The sequence below is a fragment of the Rhinoderma darwinii genome, chromosome 1 (genome assembly GCF_050947455.1).
Source record: "Rhinoderma darwinii isolate aRhiDar2 chromosome 1, aRhiDar2.hap1, whole genome shotgun sequence".
Lineage (NCBI taxonomy): Eukaryota > Metazoa > Chordata > Amphibia > Anura > Rhinodermatidae > Rhinoderma > Rhinoderma darwinii.
The window spans coordinates 452,378,545-452,402,453 of NC_134687.1; the positions used below are offsets into that span (position 1 = coordinate 452,378,545).

The 23,909-nt window shown below is 41.5% G+C and overlaps 1 protein-coding gene across 1 annotated transcript in view; it reads right to left on the reverse strand.

Moving 5' to 3' along the window:
* Nucleotides 1–2,076: 2,076 nt before the first annotated feature.
* LOC142657207 (clathrin heavy chain 1-like) overlaps nt 2,077–23,909 on the reverse strand; it is a 120,925-nt gene continuing 99,092 nt past the window's right edge. The window contains exons 24-32 of the mRNA XM_075832261.1: nt 22,733–22,840; nt 19,601–19,768; nt 19,351–19,500; nt 19,138–19,269; nt 17,470–17,580; nt 15,186–15,356; nt 14,277–14,498; nt 4,616–4,691; nt 2,077–2,887 (exon numbers count right to left, since the gene is read on the reverse strand). Of these exons, the coding sequence (XP_075688376.1) occupies nt 2,751–2,887; nt 4,616–4,691; nt 14,277–14,498; nt 15,186–15,356; nt 17,470–17,580; nt 19,138–19,269; nt 19,351–19,500; nt 19,601–19,768; nt 22,733–22,840 (1,275 nt within the window). The 3' untranslated portion in view covers nt 2,077–2,750. The remainder of the gene's footprint in view (nt 2,888–4,615; nt 4,692–14,276; nt 14,499–15,185; nt 15,357–17,469; nt 17,581–19,137; nt 19,270–19,350; nt 19,501–19,600; nt 19,769–22,732; nt 22,841–23,909) is intronic.

Genomic DNA, 23,909 nt, shown 5'->3' on the forward strand with positions numbered 1-23,909 from the left:
TGTAGTGAAGTTTTGGGCTTGTTTTTTGCGGGACGAGACGTAGTTTTGATTGGTACTGTTTTGGGGTACATGGGACTTGATTAATTTTTATTATGAATTTTTTGGGGGGCAATGGGGAAAAAAATTGCAATTTCGCCATTGTTCTTTGCTTTTTTGTTTACGATGTTCACCTTGCGGTTAAAAATTACATATTAACTTTATTAATTGATGCATAGGTTCAGACAGCACCAGATACGTGGAAGGGTGTGGTTTTGCACGGATAGGGGCCCAACCCAAATATAAATATAAAAGAGTATCCGGCACACCAATTTTCGCCTTGATACAGCGGCCAGCCGCTATCAGCACCACTAGCGCTCATCTATGCAGTTTCCAGCACGGCTCAGTGCCTGATGAAGGTCACTTAGACCGAAACGTCGCACTCTGCCACTGGCATTAAAAACAAAATAAAAATACCTTTGTTTCAAAATTGGTGTGCCGGATACTCTTAACTTTATTAATTGAGTCATTACGGTCGTGGCGATACCATATATGTGTACTTCTATTTATTTTTTACACTTTTACTATATAAAACCACTTTATGGAAAAAAAAATTATTTTTTTTACTGTCATTTTTATTAATAACCTTTATTTCACATGAATTACTTATTTTTTTAGTCCCACTAGGGGACTTTACTATGCGATCTTCAGATCGCTGCTATAATGCTTTGGTATACTTTGTATACCAGAGCATTATTGCCTGTCAGTGTAACTCTGACAGGCAATCTATTAGGCATATGCCCAGGGCAGACCTGGGTGCCTTTATCAGGACCCCGGCTGCCATGACACCCCATCGGAGACCCGCGATTGTATTTGCAGGCCGCCGATGGGTGAGAGAGGGAGCTCACTCCCTCTGTAAACAAGTTAAATGCCGCAGTCGCTATTGGCAGTGGAATTTAACGGGTTAAACGGCCGGGATCGAAGTAAACTTCGATCGCGGGCGTTGGAGCAGGAGCCAGGCTGTCATCAGACAGCTGAGCCCCGGCTCCAGCCTGTACGGGACACCTGTACAGGACTTGGACTGGGCCACCGTGAAAAGGCGACGGCATAGCCTAAGGCCCCTTAGTGACCGCCGTGAAAATGCGTATTGGTGGTCATTAAGCGGTTAATCTTAAGGGTTTGTCTGGTGATAGGGCGGTTTTTCATACTGATGACTTATCCACAGGATTGGTCATCGGTATATAATCAGTGGGGGTCCAACACACAGACTCCGCACAGATCAGCTATTCCTGCTGCCTCCGGCACCGTGAGTTATGCAGTGGCTGGTGACGGAAGCAGAAGGCTCCGACCACTGTATATAGGCCGTGCTGCAGTTCTCCTCCAATTCACTTTTCATCAGTATGAAAAACCGCCCCATGACACCTTTAATATTCAATCTTTTTGCATCTCTTTCAAGGTATAGACCACTAGGATTTGAGCCAAGGGTGAACAGCCGTGGCGAAGGTCACTACAATTTTTTTCAATAGGGGTCTAACCCAGAAGGACACGCATGACAGAGGATATATACGACAAGGACTGTTCCTCTGTTGCTGCAATCTAATGGACTTCTTGTGATCTAAAAAGATTATATAATATATATTATTATTATTTATTTTTTTAAAACAACCCAAAAACACTACAAGCAAAGTATATACGTGTAAAGAGCAAGCTTAGTCACTATGGCATTCATTTGTTTTTAACCAGTAGCTAACCTCACAGGGTTAAAAACAAACTTGGATGAAAATGTCAATTCATGAAAGTTCTGTAGAGAAACATGTTCTTAGTACAGAGGTCAGGAGAGTATAGTATTCACATTTATAGCCATTACACCGTCTCTGTAGTATGACCTTGCATCAGCTTTTGTGCCGGATTATATGGTAACTGGAGTAAACATTAACCGGAATGGCTACAGTGGACGGCTTATTCTCCCCTGCATGGAACTTAACCCTACGGTTACCATTAGCATACCTTCACACACTGCCATTTAGTATATTGAGGTGATGGCATTGAGGAAATCGTAGCATTCTTCAGTAAACCATTCAGATCAGACACACAAAAGGGTACGGCTTGTTTAAATAGGTTTATACTTTTACTGTATTTGATATGTGTATTGTAGCAGGCCAAAATTGAAACGCAAGCAATGCCAGTCTAACATATGGCTAACTGTACAAGCTTTAAACATTGGCATGTTTCCTAAACAGTACTGTTTTTACCCCCCTCCCCTTGCTAACTGCACAAAAACTGTGGGTAGGACGAAGCAACAACATAACGCTTTTGTGAATAAAATTTTGTTACACCAAATGTAACTCCAGCTCCTGTGTAGAGAGAGATGGAAGAAAAAAAAGGGATAGGCATCTGGCATGACTGTCCATTTGACCACTTAAGGTGGATTAATGATGCAGCGGTTGGTAAGGGCTTGTGCATGAACATGAGCTGCCATGTTTTGTGTTGAGCGTTTTTTTTTTTAGTATGTAATGGTTGCTCCGTTAGAACGTGTAATAGTCATTAAATCAGTAGGGACATCAGCATTAGGCCTTTCCCTCCATACAGAAAAAAATAAAACAATTTAGTGAACTATGGTAGTGAATGGCTGAAAAGCTGCCTGCCCCAGTTAAGTCTGTAGAGCAAATGTAATAAATAAAGGTGTCCAAGATGAACTACAGTCATCTCCTGAAGTGTGGTCTGAACTGTCCCTCCAGGTGCATTCCATGTGGAAAGGATAGAATACTGCTTTGTTACATGTTGAACCCATAGCCAGGAGAAACAGAAGGGGGAGGCTGAGTGAATGTTGGTGGTGCTGTATATCCATAAGCGAATGCCGGCTGAGGTGGCACTACACCGCTAGGACCTGCAGTAAGCATCAGTTGTTGACCTGCAAAGAAAGAGGACTAAAGTAAGATAAAGCAGACTTAAACCACTACAAAGCTAGTCCAGACAAACTGTATCATAGATAACACAAGGGATTTATAACATTTCCGCCCAGATGCCTGATCACAGCGGTCAATATGGGTACTTACGTCTTTTCACAGGTTTCCTGTGCTGGCTAAAGCGGGTGTCAGGCTGTCTAAAGACAGCCAGGCTTCTGCTCTAACGGGCGGGATCGAAGTTACTTCTGATTCTGCTTGCTTAACCCCCTAGATGCTGCAGTCAAAAGCGACCGCGGCATCCAAGTAGTTACAGAGGAAGGAAGCTCCCTCTGTCACCCCATCAGCACCTCAACGCGATCACGGGTGCCGATGGTTCCCATAGTAGCTGGGGGCCTAACAAAGGCGCCCAGATCTGCCATTAGTCAATGCGTATTGGGCCCTGCCAGAGGCAAGACCTAATAGAATGCCTGTCAGTTTTACACGGACAGGCATAATACACTGCAATCAAACGATCACATAGTAAAGTCCCATAGTGGGACTAGTAAAAAAGTAAAACAGTTAAAAAAAATTAAGAAATACACTAATTACAAAATGCTTTATTATAAAAGAAATAAAAATATTTTTTTTTAAAAAGCTACACATAATTGGCAGTCGTGTCCCAAAGGAGCCAAACGATAAAACTATTATGTTATTTTACGCGCACGGCGAATGCCGTATAAAAAACAATGCCAGAATCGTCGTTTTACGTTCGTCCTGCATTACAAAAAAAAGCAACAAAATATCGCATATACGTACCCCAAAGTGATACAAATAAAAAATACAAGTCGTCCCGCAAAAAAAAAGCCCTAAATTAAAAAAAGTCATGGTTTTTGAAATGCGACGGTCCAAAAACGTAAAAAAAAACAAAATCAGGCTCAGTCATAATGGCCCACAATAGGCTGGTCACTAAAGGGTTATGGAATGTAAAGTTGATATGAGTTGGTCTGATGGATCAGTAGTCCTTCCACTACAAGCCAGACAAACAGCATTTTACTATTTACTTATAGAATTAATGTACATAAAAAGGTGTAACTGTAAATACATTCAGAGTTCTGCAGCTTAAAGAGGCTCTGTCACCAGATTATAAGTGCCCTATCTTCTACATAATCTGATCGGCGCTGTAATGTAGATAACAGCCGTGGTTTTTATTTTGAAAAATGATCAATTTTGAGCAAGTTATGAGCAATTTTAGAGTTATGCCAATTAGTTTCTTAATAGACAACTGGGCGTGTTTTACTTTTTACCAACTGGGCGTTGTACAGAGGAGTGTATGACGCTGACCAATCAGTGACTAATCAGCGTCATACACTTCTCATTGTTCCAGCCCATTGTTACAGTGTGATTGTGCAGTGAAAGAAGCTGGGCTGGAACAATGAGAAATGTAGGACACTGATTAGTCACTGATTGGTCAGCGTCATACACTCCTCTGTACAACGCCCAGTTGGTAAAAAGTAAAACACGCCCAGATACATAAAAGCTGTATCGTCAAAAAACTAAGCAAAATTTAAAAAACTAAAATAAAAAGTCTGTTTAAAAAATATATGTTTCAAATCACCTAAAATATGGATTTTATAAAAAAAAAATATTGCTAGTCATATCAGGGGCCCATTAAATATGTATTTCCGGTCAGGTCAATAAAATAATAATATTGCTTGTTCCCAGCAAGAACACCCCAATGATACGGTAACACTCACCAAATACTATAGGAGTCGGCTCTGTTACTTGTTCCTCTTCCTTCCTTAAACTCTCTGCATCATGTAGCTTGTCCCCCTGTAAAGAGAACGTACCTTATAAAAACCATACTTTCAATAGATAAAACTCTTCTGGGACAAGGTTTTCCAACTTTGCAATGCTACATGCTTGAGCAACACAGTATAAAAAAAACCCCTAAAACTTGTTTTTTTAAAAGGGATATTCCCATCTTATAAAGTAATGGCATACCACTCGGATATGCCATCCCTTTATTATTGAATTAGGTGGGGGTTCCAGATGTCCAACCCCCACCAATAATAAAGGGGCCGCAGCGCTGATTTATTCCTGCGCCCCCTTCTAAATTTTACCTGCACATCAGCCCAGGGAACTGCAGCCGGCCCCATTCACCGGGAGCCCTGCTGTGTAAAGAAAACTTAAAAGTGGATGCAGTAATAAAACAGCGCAGTAACCGCTTTATTCTCCGGATTGGTGGGGGTCCCAGAGGTCGGCCCCCTATCGATCATAAAGTGATGGCATATCCTTGCATTATGCCATCACTTTATAAGATAATACCCATATAATCCTTTAACTCCTTCCCCCTGCTTGCATTGTGGGCCCTAATGACCAAGCAATTTTTTTAGTTTTTCCATCGTCACATTCAAAGAGCTTTAACTTTATTTTCACATTGACATGTATTTTTTCAATGGCACCGTTTTAAGGGTATATAAATTTTTTTTTTTTAAATTAACTTCATTTTGGGGGGGGGGGGAATGTAAAAAAAAAACCCCCAGCAATTGAAACCATTGTTTTATGCATTTTACATTTACGCAGCTTACCGTACGCTGTAAATAACATGTTACCTTTATTCTATGGGTCGGTACGATTACGGTAATACCAAACGTAACGTTTTTTTATGTTTTACTACTTTTGCAGATTAAAAACACTTTTGAACTAAAATAATTTTATTTTGCATCACTGCTTTCCAAGAGCCATAACTTTTTTATTTTTCCTTCGATGCCGCCATGGGAGGGCTTAGTTTTTTTTTTGTGGGATTTCATTACTACCATTTTGAGGTACATGGGACTCATTGATTAACCTATTTTTTGGGGGCGGAATAGAAAAAAAAATGGCAATATTTTAGTTTTTTTTTTACGCCGTTCACCTTGAGGTTTAAATAATATGCTAACTTTGTTTTTTGGGTCATTACGATTGCGGGGATACCATATATGTGTAGTTTGTTGTTTTTTTTTTTTACACTTTTACTAAATAAAACCATTTTTTATGGGAATTAGTTTTTTATAAGTGCACCTTTTATTAATTTTTATTTCACTTTAATTATTATTCAGTCCCACTAGTGGACTTCACTATGCGATCTTTAGATCGCAGATATAATGCTTTGGTTTACTTAGTATACCAAAGCATTACTGCCGGTCAGTATAAAACGGACATGCATCTATTAGGACATGCCTCTGATATATAGCCAGGGCAGGCCTTGCAGTCTTTATTAGGCCCCCGGCTGCCATGGCACCTCAACGGATGCCCGCATTTCCGGGACGCCGATGGGTGACAGAGGGAGCTCCCTCCCTCTTTAAACAACTCAAATGCAGCAGTCGCTAATGACCGCGGCATTTGAGGGGTTAGTTAAACGGTCGCGATTTAAGTAAACTTCATCCGAGAACCGAGCACGGGACACCCGAGCAGGACGTTGATTAGGCCACCGTGAAAAGGTGGCGGCCTAGAATAAAGCCCCTTAATGACCTCTGTGAAAAAGCGTATCGGCGGTCATTAACCCCTTAAGGACACAGCCAATTTATTCAAATCTGACGTGTCACTTTATGTGGTAATAACTTCGGAATGCTTTTATGTATCCAAGCGATTCTGAGATTGTTTTCTCGTGACACAATGTACTTTATGTTAGTAGTAAAATTTGGTCGATAAATTCAGTTTTAATTTGTGAAAAACAAAATTCTGAGAAAATTTGTAAAAAATTAACATTTTTCTCAATTTAAATGTATTTGCTTGTAAGACAGATCATAATCCCACACAAAATAGTTACTACTTAACATTTCCCATATGTCTATTTAGGTTTGCATCGTTTTTTTAAAAAGTCCTTTTATTTTTCTAGGACGTTACAAGGCTTCTAACTTTAGCAGCAATTTCTCACACTTTCAAGAAAACTTCATGCGGCTATATTTTCCAGAGTTCAGTTCTGAAGTGGCTTTGAGGGCATTATATATTAGAAAGTCCCCATAAATCACCCCATTTTCAAAACTAGACCCCTCAAAGTATTCAAAACCGCATTCAGAAAGTTTCTGAAGTTCCTTTAGGCGTTTCACAGGAATTAAAGCAAAGTAGAGGTGAAATTTACAATTGCAATTACTGAAGCACAGGCTTCCGAAGCAAAGGAGCATCTAGTGGATTTTGGGGCCTCCGCTTTTTTTTTTATTTTTTTTTTAGAATATATATTAGGCACTATGTCAGGTTTGAAGAGGAAAATTACCCTTTTTGGAAACTGCACTCCTCAAGAAATGTATCTAGTAATATAGTTAGCATTTTGACCCCACAGTTTTTTTGCTAAACTTATTGGAATTAGTCTGTAAAAATGAAAAACAACTTTTTTCAGAAAAAACTTTTTACAAGAAATAAATGAGAAAAAGCACCCCAACGTTTGTAAAGAATCTCCCGATTACGGCAATGCCCCATGTGTGGTAATAAACTGCTGTTTGGTCCCACGCCAGGGCTCACTAGGGAAGGAGCGTCATTTGGAATTTGGAGAGCAGATTTTGCTGGAATAGCTTTCAGTGCCATGTCGTGTTTGCAACGCCCTGGAGGGAACAAAACCGTGGAAACCGCCCAAAAGTGACCCCATTTTGGAAACTACACCTCTCAAGGAATATCTCTAGGGGTATAGCTAGCATTTTGACCCCACACGGTTTTTGCTGAATTTATTGGAATTATGCTGTGAAATTGAAAACCTACATTTTTTCTACTAAAATGTAGCTCTAGCTCATATTTTTTCATTTTCACAATAGAGAAAGGATTAAAAGCACCCCAACATTTGTAAAGCAAACTCTTCTGAGAACACCTATACACAATATGTGGTAGTAAACTGCTGTTTGGACCCACGGAAGGGCTTAGAAAGGAAGGAGCACCATTTCCCTTTTGGAGCTCAAGTTTTACTGGAATGGTTTGCGGCGCCAGGTCACATTTTCAAAGCCCATGAGGGGCCAAAACAGTGGTAAGTGACCCCATTTGGGAAACTACACCCCTCATGGAATTTATCTAGCAGTATAGTGAGCATTTTGACCCCACTGTTTTTTTGCAAAAATATATTGGCATTAGGCAGTGAAAATGAAAAAGCGACATTCTTTCCACTAAAATGTTGATTTTTTTTTTCATATTCACAAGGGAAAAAAAAAGGTGAAAAAGCACCCAAACACTTGTAAAGCAATTTTTCCAGAGTACGGCAATACCCCATATGTGGTCATAAACTGCTGTTGGGGCACACAGCAGGGCTCAGAATGGCAGGAGTGCTACTTAGCACGCAGATTTTGCTTGATTGGCTTTTGGGCGCCATGTCGCATTTACAGAGCCCCTGAGGTACCAGTACAGTAGAAGCCCCTGAGAAGGGACTCCATTTTGGAAACTACACCTCTCAGGGCATTCATCTAGTGGTGTAGTGAGCATTTTAATCCCACAGGGGTTTCATAGATTTTATTAGAATTAGGCATTTGAAAATGAAAAAAAAAAAAGAATTTCCCCAAAAATATGTGGTTTTGTGCTCAATTTTTTATTTTCACAAGGGGTAATGGGAGAAAAAAAACAACACACAATTTGTTACCCAATTTCTCTCAAGTACGGCAATACCCCATATGTGGCTCTAAACTGCTGTTTGGGCACATGGCAGAGCTCAAAATGGAAGGAGCGCATTTGGCTTTTAGAGCGCAGATTTTGCTTTACTGGTGTACAGGCGCCAGGCCGCATTTGCAGAGCTCCCTTAGGGAGCAGAGTGTAAAACCCTGAGAAGTGATTCCATTTTGTAAACTATAACCCTCAAGGCATTTATCAGTTGCCTGGACAGATGACAGGGCTTAGGAGTTAAAGAGCAAACACGCATGTGAGGCCTATTTTGGTGATTTTCGCAGCATTGGCCCACAATGGCAGGGCTCAAATAGTAAAAGAAACCCCCAAGTAGTGACCCCCATTTTGGAAACTGCACCCCACAAGGCATTTTTTAAGGGGTGTAGTGGGCGTTTTGACCCCAAAGTTGTTTTTTTTTTTTATTTGAGAAATGAACGCTCAGTGAAAATTGCAATTTTCCACAGGTATATGCCATTTTAGTGCACAATATGTTGTGCCCAGTTCGTGCCACTAAAGACAAATACCTCAAACTGTTAAGTGGGTATGGTGATGCCATATATGTGGACGTAAACTGCTGTTTGGGCACGCCATAGGGTTCAGAAGGGAGGGAGTGCCATTTGGAGCGCAAATTTTGCTTGGCAGTTCTGTTTGGCGTTTTACTGGTATTTCAGTTTATAATGTGGGGGTATATGTAAGCTGTGCGGGGTACATCAGGGTATAATAAGGGGGTAAATAAATAATAATTCATAGATATGTGGCCGGTGTCGCACTGATAAATAAAAAATCGTATCTGCTTTTGGAATGCTCTGCACATTTTGCATCGCCATATTCTCAGAGCCAGAACTTTTTTCTCCACCGGAGCTGTGTAAGGGCTTATTTGTTGCGGGACAATCTGTAGTTTTCATTGGTACCATTTTGGGTACATGCGATTTTTTGATCACTTTTAATTTCATTTTTTGGCAAGAAAGGTGACCAAAAACCAGCAATTCGGATAATGTTTTTTCTTCTTTTTTTTTTTTTTTTTACAGTGTTCACCGTGCGCTATAAATGAGTTTTACTTTATTCTGCGGGTCGGTACGATTACAGTGATACCATATGTATATCTTTTTTTATGTTTTGTCGCGTCTGCACAATAAAATCACTTGTTTCAAATTTCTTTTTTGTGACGCCATATTCTGAGAGCCATAACTTTTTTATTTTGCCATCAAAAAAGCTGTGGGAAGTCTTGTTTTTTGCGGGACGGGCAGTAGTTTTTAACAGTATAATTTAGGGGTACATGCAACTTTTTTTATTCTGTTTTGGGAGGGGCAGTGACTAAAAAAACAGCAACTCTGGAATAGTTTTTATGTTGTTCATAGTGCGTGTAAAATAGCGTGATAGTTTTGTAGTTTGGGTCGTTATGGACGCGGTGATACCACGTGTACTTTTTTGTAATGTTTTCCGTTTTTTTCCTATAATAAGACTTATGAGAAAAAAGTAGGTTATTGTTTTTTAAACGTGAAAGTTTTTTTTTTTTTTTTTTACATTTTTATTAACTTTTTTTGTCCCACTAGGATGAAGCCCTGATCGCTATTCTAATACACTGCACTACCTACGTAGTGCATTGTATTAGCGTGGTCAGCTATTTACTGACAGCAAGCCTATTAGGCTTCGCCTCCCAGCGGGGTCGAATAGGCCTCCGTACGAGGCGGCCATTGTTAGGCCTCCGGTTGCCATTAGCAACCATTGGGTGCGTTCTAACCACCTAGATGCAGCAATCGCTTTTCATAGCTGCATCCAAGGGGTTAATCGACCGTATCGGAACCTAGCTTCGGTCCTGGCAGTTACAGCAGGCTTTCAGCTGTGAGAAACAGCTGGCAACCATCAGTGGGTGCCGACAGGCTAGATACCACTTGAATGCCGTGAATATACACACACACACACACACACATATATATACACACACACACAAACCTAAACACATTATATATATATATATATATACACATATACACACACCTATTATATATACACACACACACACACACACACACACATATACATATACACACATACATACATATACACACATATACATACACACACACACACACACACTCTACCGTTCAAAAGTTTAGGGTCACTTAGAAATTTCCTTATTTTTGAAAGAAAAAAAGCAGTTTTTTTTCAATGAAGAGAACATTAAATTAATCAGAAATACACTCTATACATTGTTAATGTGCTAAATGACTATTCTAGCTGCAAACGACTGGTTTTTAATGCAATATCTACATAGGTGTATAGAGGCTCATTTCCAGCAACCATCACTCCAGTGTTCTAATGGTACATTGTGTTTGCTAACGGTGTTAGAAGGCTAATGGATGATTAGAAAACACTTGAAAACCCTTGTGCAATTATGTTAGCACCGCTGTAAACAGTTTTGCTATTTAGAGGAGCTATAAAACTGACCTTCCTTTGAGCTAGTTGGGAATCTGGAGCATTACATTTGTGGGTTCGATTAAACTCTCAAAATGGCTAGAAAAAGAGAGCTTTCATGTGAAACTCGACAGTCTATTCTTGTTCTTAGAAATTAAGGCTATTCCATGCGAGAAATTGCCAAGAAACTGAAGATTTCCTACAACGGTGTGTACTACTCCCTTCAGAGGACAGCGCAAACAGGCTCTAACCAGAGTAGAAAGAGAAGTGGGAGGCCCCGCTGCATAACTGAGCAACAAGACAAGTACATTAGAGTCTCTAGTTTGAGAAATAGACGCCTCACAGGTCCTCAACTGGCAGCTTCATTAAATAGTACCCGCAAAACGCCAGTGTCAACGTCTACAGTGAAGAGGCGACTCCGGGATGCTGGCCTTCAGGGCAGAGTAGTAAAGAAAAAGCCATATCTGAGACTGGCTAATAAAAGGGAAAGATTAATATGGGCAAAAGCACACAGACATTGGACAGAGGAAGATTGGAAAAAAGTGTTATGGACAAACGAATCGAAGTTTGAGGTGTTTGGATCACACAGAAGAACATTTGTGAGACGCAGAACAACTGAAAAGATGCTGGAAGAGTGCCTGACGCCATCTGTCAAGCATGGTGGAGGTAATGTGATGGTCTGGGGTTGCTTTGGTGCTGGTAAAGTGGGAGATTTGTACAAGGTAAAAGGGATTTTGAATAAGGAAGGCTATCACTCCATTTTGCAATGCCATGCCCTGTGGACAGCGCTTGATTGGAGCCAATTTCATCCTACAACAGGACAATGACCCAAAGCACACCTCCAAATTATGCAAGAACTATTTACGGAAGAAGCAGGCAGCTGGTATTCTATCTGTAATGGAGTGGCCAGCGCAGTCACCAGATCTCAACCCCATAGAGCTGTTGTGGGAGCAGCTTGACCGTATGGTACGCAAGAAGTGCCCATCAAGCCAATCCAACTTGTGCGAGGGGCTTCTGGAAGCATGGGGTGAAATTTCTCCTGATTACCCCAGCAAATTAACAGCTAGAATGCCAAGGGTCTGCAATGCTGTAATTGCTGCAAATGGAGCATTCTCTGACGAAAGCAAAGTTTGAAGGAGAAAATTATTATTTCCAATAAAAAATCATTTTTCTAACCTTGTCAATGTCTTGACTATATTTTCTAGTCATTTTGCAACTCATTTGATAAATATAAAAGTGAGTTTTCATGGAAAACACAAAATTGTCTTGTCGACCCCAAACTTTTGAACGGTAGTGTGTATATATATATATATATATATATATATATATATATATATATATATATATATATATATATATATATCACACAGATATATACAAAGTCCAGCAGCGTGTGGGTGCAAGCTCAGAGGGACAGACCAAGTCCCAGATACACAGAAATCCAAAAAATGAGCAGCAACTCCAATATAAAAGGGCGAAAAAAGTGGGTACTTTATTGCCCGTGCAACGTTTCATCTCCGTTCACTGGAGCCTTTCTCAAGCAGAAGCAGCTTGAGAAAGGCTCCAGTGAATGGAGCTGAAACGTTGCACGGGCAATAAAGTACCCACTTTTTTTTCACCCTTTATATTGGAGTTGCTGCTAATTTTTGGGATATATATATATATATATAAAAATATATATCTATACATACATACATATACACCCACTATATGGACAAAATAATGGGACACCCCACTTCATTATTGAATTCAAGTGTTTCATTTCATTCAGTCCCATTGCCACAGGTGTATAAATATAGAGCACCTAGCCATGCAGTCTGCCTTTACAAACATTTGTGAAAGAATGGGTTGTTCTAAAGACCTCACAAATGTTCCTCTAGATGAATGGTCATGAATCTTGTAGAAAACCTTCCCAGAAAAGTGGAAGCTGCTTTAGCTGCAAAGGAGGGGGGGGGGGGGGGGGAGAGCAACTCCATATTAATGCCTATGGATTTAGAATGGGATGTCCAAAAATCTCCTGTATGTGTAAGTGTCCCAATGCTTTGGTCCATACAGTGTGATAAATATAATTTTATAGATATTGCTCGTCTCAAAACAGTACAAGTTTTTGTTTCTTTGTCCGTTTTCTGTAAAATCTCTATAAAAAGACAAACAACTACTTAACTTTTTGAGTAAGCTCACACTTACCAGATTAGTTGCAGAAATTTCTGCTACTGTCCCATTCATCGGAATGGGGCTTGCAGAAATCTATGCACATGCTACATTAACAGCCCCAATCAGATGCATGGAATGGGTTTTCAGAAATTTCTGTGACAAATCTGCCACGTGTGAATATACCCTTTTGTTGGTGCACAATCCCGAATCCCCTCCTGCTACTGGAAATCTACTTCTTTGCCTGCAGCTGTAAGATTGGTATATTAAAGGGGTTTTCCCTCTAAGAACATTTGTCACCGCTCCAGAGGCTTGGTAATAAATGTATGAACGCTGGGGGCCCCACCAGTGGGACCCTCCCACATCATTCACAAGAACGTGGGTCCCAAGCCCTAGTTCCTCCTCAGTGAACCATCACAGGGAGGAGGATTTTGAATGGAGCGGCGGCATGTCCAATGCTGCTCCATTCAACGTCTATGGGGCCGATGGAGACAGTCTGTGGAAAGGCGATTAATGTTCTTAGTGTTTGACAATGTGATGTGGATGAACTAGAAGTCTCGTTACAGGAAGATCACACAATTCACATCTACCTGGCTCTCTTAGAAGACATCAAAGGTGTTGGAGAAGATTTTTTTTACAATTTTTAAAAAATTTATTAAAAAAAGGCTGTATCCGGTAATGACACATAAAATCAGAATGGTATATAGCACATCTCAGGAGTCCTAGCGCTGGTTCTTTGAGCGGGTGGGGGTTTGTTGGATGCATATTAAACTATATATTAACCCCCAAACCCGACAGAAGATTTACATTGCCGTCAATCTCTTACCCAGCCTGCACCTGACCTTAGAAAAGGCACAGATACCCGTCCAGAGATCCTGTTCGAAGAACAGTTTTAAAATTACTATATAAAAGAAATCTAAAGACTTTTAAAGACTAGAAATTGCTTAATTTTGGGTAGGCGAGAAGGCGGAAATTTCTAAACCACAAAGTCTAAACGTTACTGGGTGACTTTCTAATAAAATATGTCATTTACAAAGTGGTAAAGCGGCCTTGATGCTGTCCTGCAGGACTGAAAATGTCAGAACGCAGCCGGTTTGGCATAGAAAACCAGTAACTAAAAAACACAGAAGTGGTTCCAGGTAATGTATAACTCCAATTCTCCTGATAACGGAGAATTTTATAAACAGTCAACCTACAAAGTATAACTTGTTCAACCAGACCAAAAAACCCACTTACTTTGGTTAAGTACTCTCTCATGACTTGGATAAAATAAGGCATGGCAAAGTCCATGATGTTGTGCCTCCAGGCCAACTCTAATACAGTGTCTGGATGCAGCAAGTCATAGCAGGTGAACAGCGTCGCTGCAAAGCACTCATGGTTCCTCTCCTCAAGGAACCACTCCAGGAGCTTTTCTGCCAGTTCTGTATCTTTTGACTCTGCAGCATATAACATTGCATCCTTTAGAAACAAAAAAATTGCATGAAAAATTAGCATTGTGCCTTTGATAGATTAATGCATATACACATCCGCATTACATATAACAGATCGACAAGTGTGACAAATATATCATGCGAATATCACAATAATGCTTCTTACATTATGTTTATAGAGTCCACAAAGAATTATCCAGAGAATGGACAAAAGATAGTAATGTAAAAACTGCTGATAAATGTAAATATTGGCTATAATTATGAACCAACAGGAATCATTTTAGGATATTGCCCTGGTATTTATTCAGCTATACAATGTTCATCTATGTTTTTTAAGAGAAGAGAATTATTAAAGAGGTTTTTCAACCTCTGGGATTCTCCACAGCCTTTTGCCCTGTGTATTCACTAGGCTTTGTCACATGTTGTCCAATGGCTGCCGTGGGACATTACGGGGGTTCATCATGACAAGCCTTAGGAGAGACCGTTTGATAGGTGAGGGTCCGACCTACCCTTCATTGTTCACACAGGGGCTTGTCTAGATGGTATTCAAGTAAACTCAAGTCACTAAGATGAGCTGCAGTAACAGGTACAGCCACCCAAATGGACGACCCACTGTGCCAGTGTAAACAATGAAGGGTTCATGATGCTCACAGGAGCGCTGCAGCTTCTTTATTGTCCTGATTGGCGGGGAAGGGGTCTTTATAAAGTGTTTTACCTTATACAAGCGGTCCTTCTTACACAGCTCCACACTCTGCTTCCAACGGTTATTCCCCTTGTACAGATAGGCAGCAATTCTGCGGAACTCAATCAGCTCATGTTTCTCCAAACGTTGGGCTAGGGTGATGTTATCAAAGTTATCATACGCATCAATGGATGCCCTTAAGCCCTGCGAATACAGACATGTCTTATTTTTTATTTGTAATTTTTTTTAATAGATCTTAAGTACACACCCCCTTCTGGAGAAAAAAAAAAGACAGACAGAATTTAATGTTTTAAAGGACATGGATACCTTTGCACTTTTTTTTTATTTTTCAACTTCTTCCTAAATGCAAAATTAAGCAACTTTTTAAAACAGCCTTTATTAAAAATGTCCCAACACTTTGCTACCGTAGTCTGTGCAACTCCTGTATATAGCTAGTTGTGATGCGAATTCTGACATAGATCCAACAGCACACCACTGCCGCTAGTTGTGTAGGCTTTCTCTGCGCTCCCTTCTCTATGTGTTAGAGATAGCAGCAGGGAGGGGAGGAGGTTGTACATGGCAGATCAGACTGTGGAGAGGGGGGAAAGCATCCAAGTCTTTCAGGAAGGGAAGATCACAAGGGCTGCCAGTATAGGGAGAAGAGCACACACGGCTGTCTGCAGGGGGCGAATCACACAGGCTGTGTAACGAATTGGAGAGAAAGATGATAACACGCAACAAACACACGCCTCAGCATCAGTGTCTGTCAGCACAAGGGAGAAAGATATCTCATGCATTACAGTACAGGAATGAAGCTGCGCTGATACACGACAGCTAGTGAAGGCAGCAGCATCCTGGACACACAGACCTTACTTCCAGCATGTATTTACTGGGAGGGACACATCCACATGAAAAAGTCTGAGACTAGGAGCAAGTTGTAAGCTGAATATCAGTGTGTTTGAAAACAAATGAAGGAATAAAGGAATTCAGCCTCAAACTAAGGGCCTATTTAGACGAACGTGATTTTCACACGCCTCGCACGGACCTATGTTAGTCTATGGGGCCGTGCAGACTGTCCGTGAGTTTCACGCAGCGTGTGTCCGCTGCGTGAAACTCACGACATGTCCTATATTTGTGCATTGTTCGCGCATCACGCACCCATTGAAGTCAATGGGTGCGTGAAAATCACGCGCAGCACACGGAAGCACTTCTGTGTGACGCGTGTGATTCGCGCAACAGCAGTAAAACATATGAATGAAAACAGAAAAGCACCACGTGCTTTTCTGTTTACAGAGTGTCAATGATGGCGGCTGCGCTAAAATCCCGCAGCCACGCATCATACGCGGCTGACACAGAGCTGTAAAGTACCTTTTGCGCGCGCAAAACGCACACGCTCGTGTAAATCCGGCCTTAGAGCAACTTTTTTAACTCAAGGTCAGCACGAACATATATAAAATAATTTTTTAAAAGTCAAAGGTGTTCATAGCATTTAAATCTGGACTTTATCATCTGCATATTGTATACTGATGTAAGAAATTAAATCTCTATATTACATGATCAAATGTATTTATGTAGAACATACCATTTGCAGCATGGCTTCTGTTCAGTTATTACATTAACGGGATGCTTCACCTTGGGGGGAGGCTTCAATATTGATGGATTTCCCAAGGTTTAAACTCCTTATGTATGAGGTTGGTTCACAACACTGACAGAATCTATTTTGTCCAATTCCTCTGCAGTCAGTCAGGATATTACCCCAATGCACAGATACAATGTGCCATTCTGAAAACAATATTGTGTTGGAGGCGCTACTTATGCAGTTCCATGCTACAACCTTTAGGCTGGATTCACACGAACATATTCAGTCCGTAAAGGACGGAACGTATTTCGGCCGCAAGTCCCGGACCGAACACACTGCAGGGAGCCGGGCTCCTAGCATCATAGTTATGTACGACGCTAGGAGTCCCTGCCTCTCTGCGGGACAACTGTCCCATACTGTATTCATGTTTTCAGTATGGGACAGCAGTTCCACGGAGAGTCAGGGACTCCTAGCGTCGTACATAACTATGCTACTAGGAGCCCGGCTCCCTGCAGTGTGTTCGGTCCGGGACTTGCGGCCGAAATACGTTCCGTCCATTACGGACCGAACATGCTCGTGTGAATCCAGCCTTAAAGTGGCTTCAAACAGGAGAAGCTTTACTACTCTGAAGTAAAAGACGTAGGTCAAGAAAATTAAGACTATAACGCCTCACAGTATTTTGTACATTGTTTAGAGAAGGATAATATGAACTAGATTGCGGAGTGAAAAATGTTTTACCTGGTAATCCTCCTCCTCTGTCAGCAAGTTGTTCAGAGCCTCATTTACGGACTTGTTGTTGTGACTTTGAACAGAACGCAAGTATGGTTTAATAATGGGCAACTGGTTCATCTGAAGGAAAAACAGAATTCATAGGCGATGGAGTACAAAACTTAAATGTACACAACGGAATTAAAAATAGGATTTTGTAACATCATTTACTCTAATACCAGGCACACTTGAATATGTTTCACAAAAAAGTAAATTGAAAAAAAAAAAAAAAGTCTGTAATGGTCACGTTAAAGAGGCTCTGTCACCAGATTTTGCAACCCCTATCTGCTATTGCAGCAGATAGGCGCTGCAATGCAGATTACAGTAACGTTTTTATTTTTAAAAAACGAGCATTTTTGGCCAAGTTATGACCATTTTCGTATTTATGCAAATGAGGCTTGCAAAAGTACAACTGGGCGTGTTGAAAAGTAAAAGTACAACTGGGCGTGTATTATGTGCGTACATCGGGGCGTGTTTACTACTTTTAATAGCTGGGCGTTCTGAAGAGAAGTATCATCCACTTCTCTTCACAACGCCCAGCTTCTGGCAGTGCAGATCTGTGACGTCACTTCCCCAGGTCCTGCATCGTGTCGGCACCAGAGGCTACAGTTGATTCTGCAGCAGCATCAGCGTTTGCAGGTAAGTAGCTACATCGACTTACTTGCAAACGCCGATGCTGCTGCAGAATCATCTGTAGCCTCTGGTGCCGACACGATGCAGGACCTGTGAGTGACGTCACAGATCTGCACTGCCAGAAGCTGGGCGTTGTGAAGAGAAGTGGATGATACTTCTCTTCAGAACGCCCAGCTAGTAAAAGTAGTAAACACGCCCCGATGTACGCACATAATACACGCCCACTTGGACTTTTGCAAGCCTCATTTGCATAAATAAAAAAATGGTCATAACTTGGCCAAAAATGCTCATTTTTCAAAAATAAAAACGTTACTGTAATCTACATTGCAGCGCCTATCTGCTGCAATAGCAGATAGGGGCTGCAAAATCTGGTGACAGAGCCTCTTTAATTCTAGTAAACGGATTTTAAAAACATAACTATATGTAGGATTAAAGCCCCATGCACACGACCGTATTATTTTACGGTCTGCAAATACAAATCCGTAGTCATCTGCATATCTGGCACGCTGTCCGCAAATACTGTTCGTAGTGCATCCGTATTCACGGATCCGCATAAAAAAAGGCGAGGCTACAAATGATGTCACCAGCCCCTTGAAAAGGTCACATGATCGATCAGATGCAATTTTCTTGGGGAATCCCCTGCCATCGCATAGCAAAGCTTCCGCAATTACGGACCACTACGGATGCACATACGTAGTCGTCCGCAATTTTACACTCGCCCATAGACTTCTATAGGCGAGTCCGTGCCGCAATTGCGTACAAGAATAGGGCATGTTCTATATTTTGCGGATCATTTCTATGGCCCGGACACACATCTGTAAACATAGGGAAAGGTGTCAGTGTCCTATTAAAATAAATGAGTCCGCAGATTATCCTTAATTACGGATAAAAACTACGGTCATGTGCATGGGGCCCAAGAAACGATATGAGAAAACTATAAGAGTTATGAGAAAAATAAACTTAATAAAACACATATACAGTACTCTCAAAAGAGTTAGTACTTACCTTAGAATAAAAGTTGACTGTACGTGTGTGATCCAAGCGTGGGGACAAGACAAGAAGAAGGTCATTCATCAGAAGAGGTTTATACTCCAAGTAGAACTGGAGTGCTTTGTAATACAATTCCACATTGGCAACCTGCAGGTATAAATGATGTTCATTGAAGACTTGTCGTGCTGAAGCACTGATAATAAACCATACGGTTCGTCATTGGTATACCTTGGTGACGATGTCTTTAAATTGTCCTTCTTTCCAAGCAGTGGTGGGATGGCTCATCATGGTAATAATTGCATTATCATACTCTTCATACTTATCATATAGGAAGACTAATTCACCCCACAGATGGGCCTGTTCTGCTGCACGCAAAACCTGCGATCGTCACAAGAACAGATGAAAATCATTTATGACATAGTAGTAGCATCAATTAAAAAACAAGGGGCAGTATATAAAATAATGACTGTTTACTCACCTTCGGGATGTTGACTCTGGACCAGAATAATTCTAAATGCTCGCGCATTTTCTGAGGTTTAAACTTGGAGTATAGAATAGCAAGCTCGGTAAACATGCCCATATGAGCGCGCTCCAAACCCAGGGCAGCTTCAAGTAATGAAATGAGCTCTTCAAAATATCCCCGATCCTAAGTAAAGAGACAGACGATAAAAGGTGTATAGAACGGCATCCGTTATGGTTTAGCAGCACTTCGGTTGGTGTGAGCGCATGCAGTAAGAGTAGGGCAACGGTTTCTGGGGTTTCAACCTCACCACTATTACCCCCTGCATCTACCATAACTTAAACATTAAGGGAAATGTATTGAAACTGGTTAAAAAGGAAAAGTGGAGCAGTTGCCCATCACAACCAATCAAATTCCACCTCATTTTTCAGAGGCCCCTTGGAAAATTAAAACAACTACTCCACTTTTCTATTGCACCAGTTTTAATACATCTGTCCACGATTATGTCTTAAGAGCTAATCATTCAGATATTGAGGCCAGGTCCTGGTCAAAGCAAGACCGATCATGATAAATTTGGCATGATCTGATATAAGTAAATATGCACCAGACCTATAAGAGACCATCGGGACTGCTCATTAGATTTAGGATTAAAGTGCGTTTTCGGCTCTGGACATAAATTGCACAATTTATTTATTTGCACCAGAGCAGAGTATGCTGTATATGGATCTTGGACCAGTGGCTTCATTAATATGTGAGGATCTACAGTCCTGTAACAAATGGTGTCTGAGAAATGGTAACACTGCACAGGTTCATGCTTGGCATCATGGGGAGAGAAACGGTTTATTACATATGCTGACATTTCTGGAACGGTTTGGCACAGGCGATGCTTCATAGATCAGAAGCCTGAATCTAACTGAATAGCTGCCAACGTTAACTCTAGTAAGCCCACCCCTCTGACACTTAAAAAGTAAAGGATGCCAAGGAGCTTCTCTTAACATTACTTTCAACGGATTACTACTTTTTTATGGCACTATAAAACATCTTTTACTCAGTGGGGCAGAAATACTAAAACTGGCGTTTCATACACCAGTCTTCATTATCTGCTCCGCTAGAGTAAGATACGATGGATTTACTAGGAGGCACACGCAAATAAAAAAATTGGATTGTCACCTCACCGCTTTTCTTCTCCCCTCAGTACGCAGCGGCTCATACAAGGTACTGTCACAGAGTAGCGTCTGGAGCTTATATGCAATGCAGCACTTCAATGTCATCAGTGCTGCATCACATACGGACGCAGGGCAGCGTCAGGACATTGTATGTTGTATCAGCCTGGAGGGAGCCAGAGTAGAGAAGAGGAGCCAGTGAGGCGAGCACACTTTTTTTAATGATTATTTAATTGTCCGAAAGGGAGGTTGGGGGGAGGGGGTAATAGCCCAATCGAGGGGAGGTGCAAGGTGCGGAACGGACCTTTACTTTGCCACGCCCCAAAGCTGGCATAAATAATAAATTTGTCAGGCCGCTGTGGCTTTGCCCCTTTTTGTGTGGCCATGCCCCTTTTTCACAAAAGTGGCAAGGGTGAGGCAAGAAGGACAACGCAAATTGGGACTTGAGGGCCCTTTCGCGAATTTTCTGCACAAAAAACAAACAAACTCACAAACTGGTGTAGAAAGGTTGATAAATTCTCCACAAAAAAAATCAATGACATGTTTGAACTTCTCTAAGGGCACGGCCAGACGTGGCGGAATTGCTGTGGAATTCCGCTGTGGACAGTCCGCAGTGGAATTCTCCAGCGGCCGTTTTTTACAGTGGTTTCAATACAATTTTAGGCAGGTTAGTTCAGACGTTGCGGAAAACTCCGTTGCGGACCATAGGCTGCGGTGCAGAATTTTCCTTCCGCAGCCTGCACTGTCTGTTGCGGAGAAGAAGCGGAATTTCACTGCAGATTTCAGTCTTTGCAATGCGAAAACTGAAATCTGTGGCAAGTCTGCTGTGATATCTGCAATGTCTGAATTACCTGTTAAATATGCAAATGTTGGTGAGATTCGTTGCGTAATTGCCCCAAATCTGCACCAAAATTTGCAGTGGAAAAATTCTGCCACGTCTGGCCATGCCCTTATGGTGCAAAATAACCAACTGCCCAAAAAAAAATAAAGAAAAAATGTCCATATGTAAATATATTTACATACCCATAAAATTCCTTCAATAGGACCCTTAAAGTTACAGCTCATCAGATATCTTGTATTAGCGGATGATCACAAAAAAATATATCTTAACAACAGAGAACCTTCTGGAAATCATCCAAAAATAAAATGTTACAGCTCTGTTCATGTCATTCTTCCCACTGCATTCTGCATATATGCTGAACGTATGACCACGTCCTAAGTAACTGTATGTCAGACAGCTGCATTAGTTGCTCTTTGTCTTGCAATAACAATAAAAAGACGCATACCCCGTAATGTATGCAAAGAAAAGCTATTTTGGGAAATATCAAAATTTCCCAAATTGGGGGGGGTTAATATACCCTAAGATTTGCAACTAAAGCTTTTGTTTGATTAGAGTCATTTTCCAACTGGTTCTTCTGCAAGCTTAATCCACATCATAAACGGTAGTTTTGCGCTAGAGTTCCTGGGTGCTCATGTGCCAAAATAAAGGCATTTTACTGTATTTTTTTCTTTCAAAACAACCAGGCAATTTATGAAGCCCAATTGGAATATGAATCCGCCCCAGCCACGCCTGATCAGTAGCAGCCACACAATACATGGAACATATATTTACACTTTTAGTTTTACAGGATGCAATGTATGAGGTAGTCCAATTGTTTTTTCACGTACGAGTCAACTAAGAAACGATCCCACAGCTAAGGGTATGTTTACACCTGCGTTGCATCATTCCATTGTTCTGCTACATCAGAGGAGCAGAACAAGGGAATAACGGAAACGGTTCCAATGCACAGCTAATACTACCAGCGGCCAATGGAATCCATTGACTTTAATGGGTCCGTCGGCTTTCCTTTGGGAGTGTCCGTGATTTTACCGAAGACAATAGTGAAGCAATCTCTAGCGGATCTGCGACGGAGGCCCCTAATGGAGCCTCCAACACAGATGTGAACGAGGCCTAAGTCTTGACCATTCAGTTCCAAGAGTCTCTCACCTGGTAATAGCTGATCAGTTCCTCAAGCTCATCAGCGTGGATCACAATATGCAGGCCACACATTTGTGCAAGGCGAAATTCCCTTCCATCCACACAAGCAAAGCAAACCTAGTAGAGAGACCCATGAACAGATTATACATTTATCATTGTATACAGTAAAACCTGCATGGCAGATAACAGTATGGATATGGAGTCAATGTTTTCACAAAAGGTAACAGTTATTGTCCAAATGATGTCTCCTGTTGTGCAGGTATAATGTTTCAGAAAGAGGTCGGCTTGTCTGAGCAGCGAAGGCCACACAATTTGATCAAAATACGCACTAAGAGCCTCACATTTATAAGTAGGGCTGGGAAATTAATCAAATTAATTTGCTTAATTTGCCCTCAAGGCCTCTGACCATTGTTTTTTTAGTGGCGCCATGCTGCAGGAGGAAGCTCCACCCCGCCGCCTCGTCACTGCCTGATCTGCCCTGTCTGACAAGCTACGACCGTTCTGTCTCTGCTTCTCCATGGAACTGCTGTTCTGTACTGAACAAAACGATACAGTATGAAACAGCAGTTCCGTGGGGGAAGCAGGGACTCATAGTATATAGCCACACCGCCCTGTAGATACTACCCCTCCTTATAGATAGCATCCTCCCCCCTTGCAGATCGCACCAGCACCCCCTCTTCTAGATCGCAGAACCCCCCTCTTGTAAATAGCAGCCACTGTAGCTGCTACTAGGAGCTGCATCCCTGGTCAGTGTCGGCTACCTCTGGCCGGGGATTCAGCCCCTAGTGACAGCTACAGTGGCCGCTATCTACAAGAAGGGTGGGGTGGGGATGCGATTTACATGTGGGGCTGCGAACTACAAGGGTGTGTGTGGCACTATATGGAGGCCCTGTGTCACTGCAGCACTATCTACAGGGACACTGCGACACTATCCACATGGGCACGGTGGTTTCAGGGGATTGGGACAGAAAAAAACGCTGACAAATGAAATTCATTTTGAGACACTGAGGCAAATTTGACATGAAAAACTGACAATTGATCCGTTTTTAATGGCCACTTTTTTTCACTGTCGTGTGACAGTGGCCTACATGACTGATGCCAGGAGTCCTGTTCACATGTACCGTATTTGGGCCGGGAAATCTGGCTGCCACACGAACCATTTGTCACAGTCCAATCACTGTCGTGT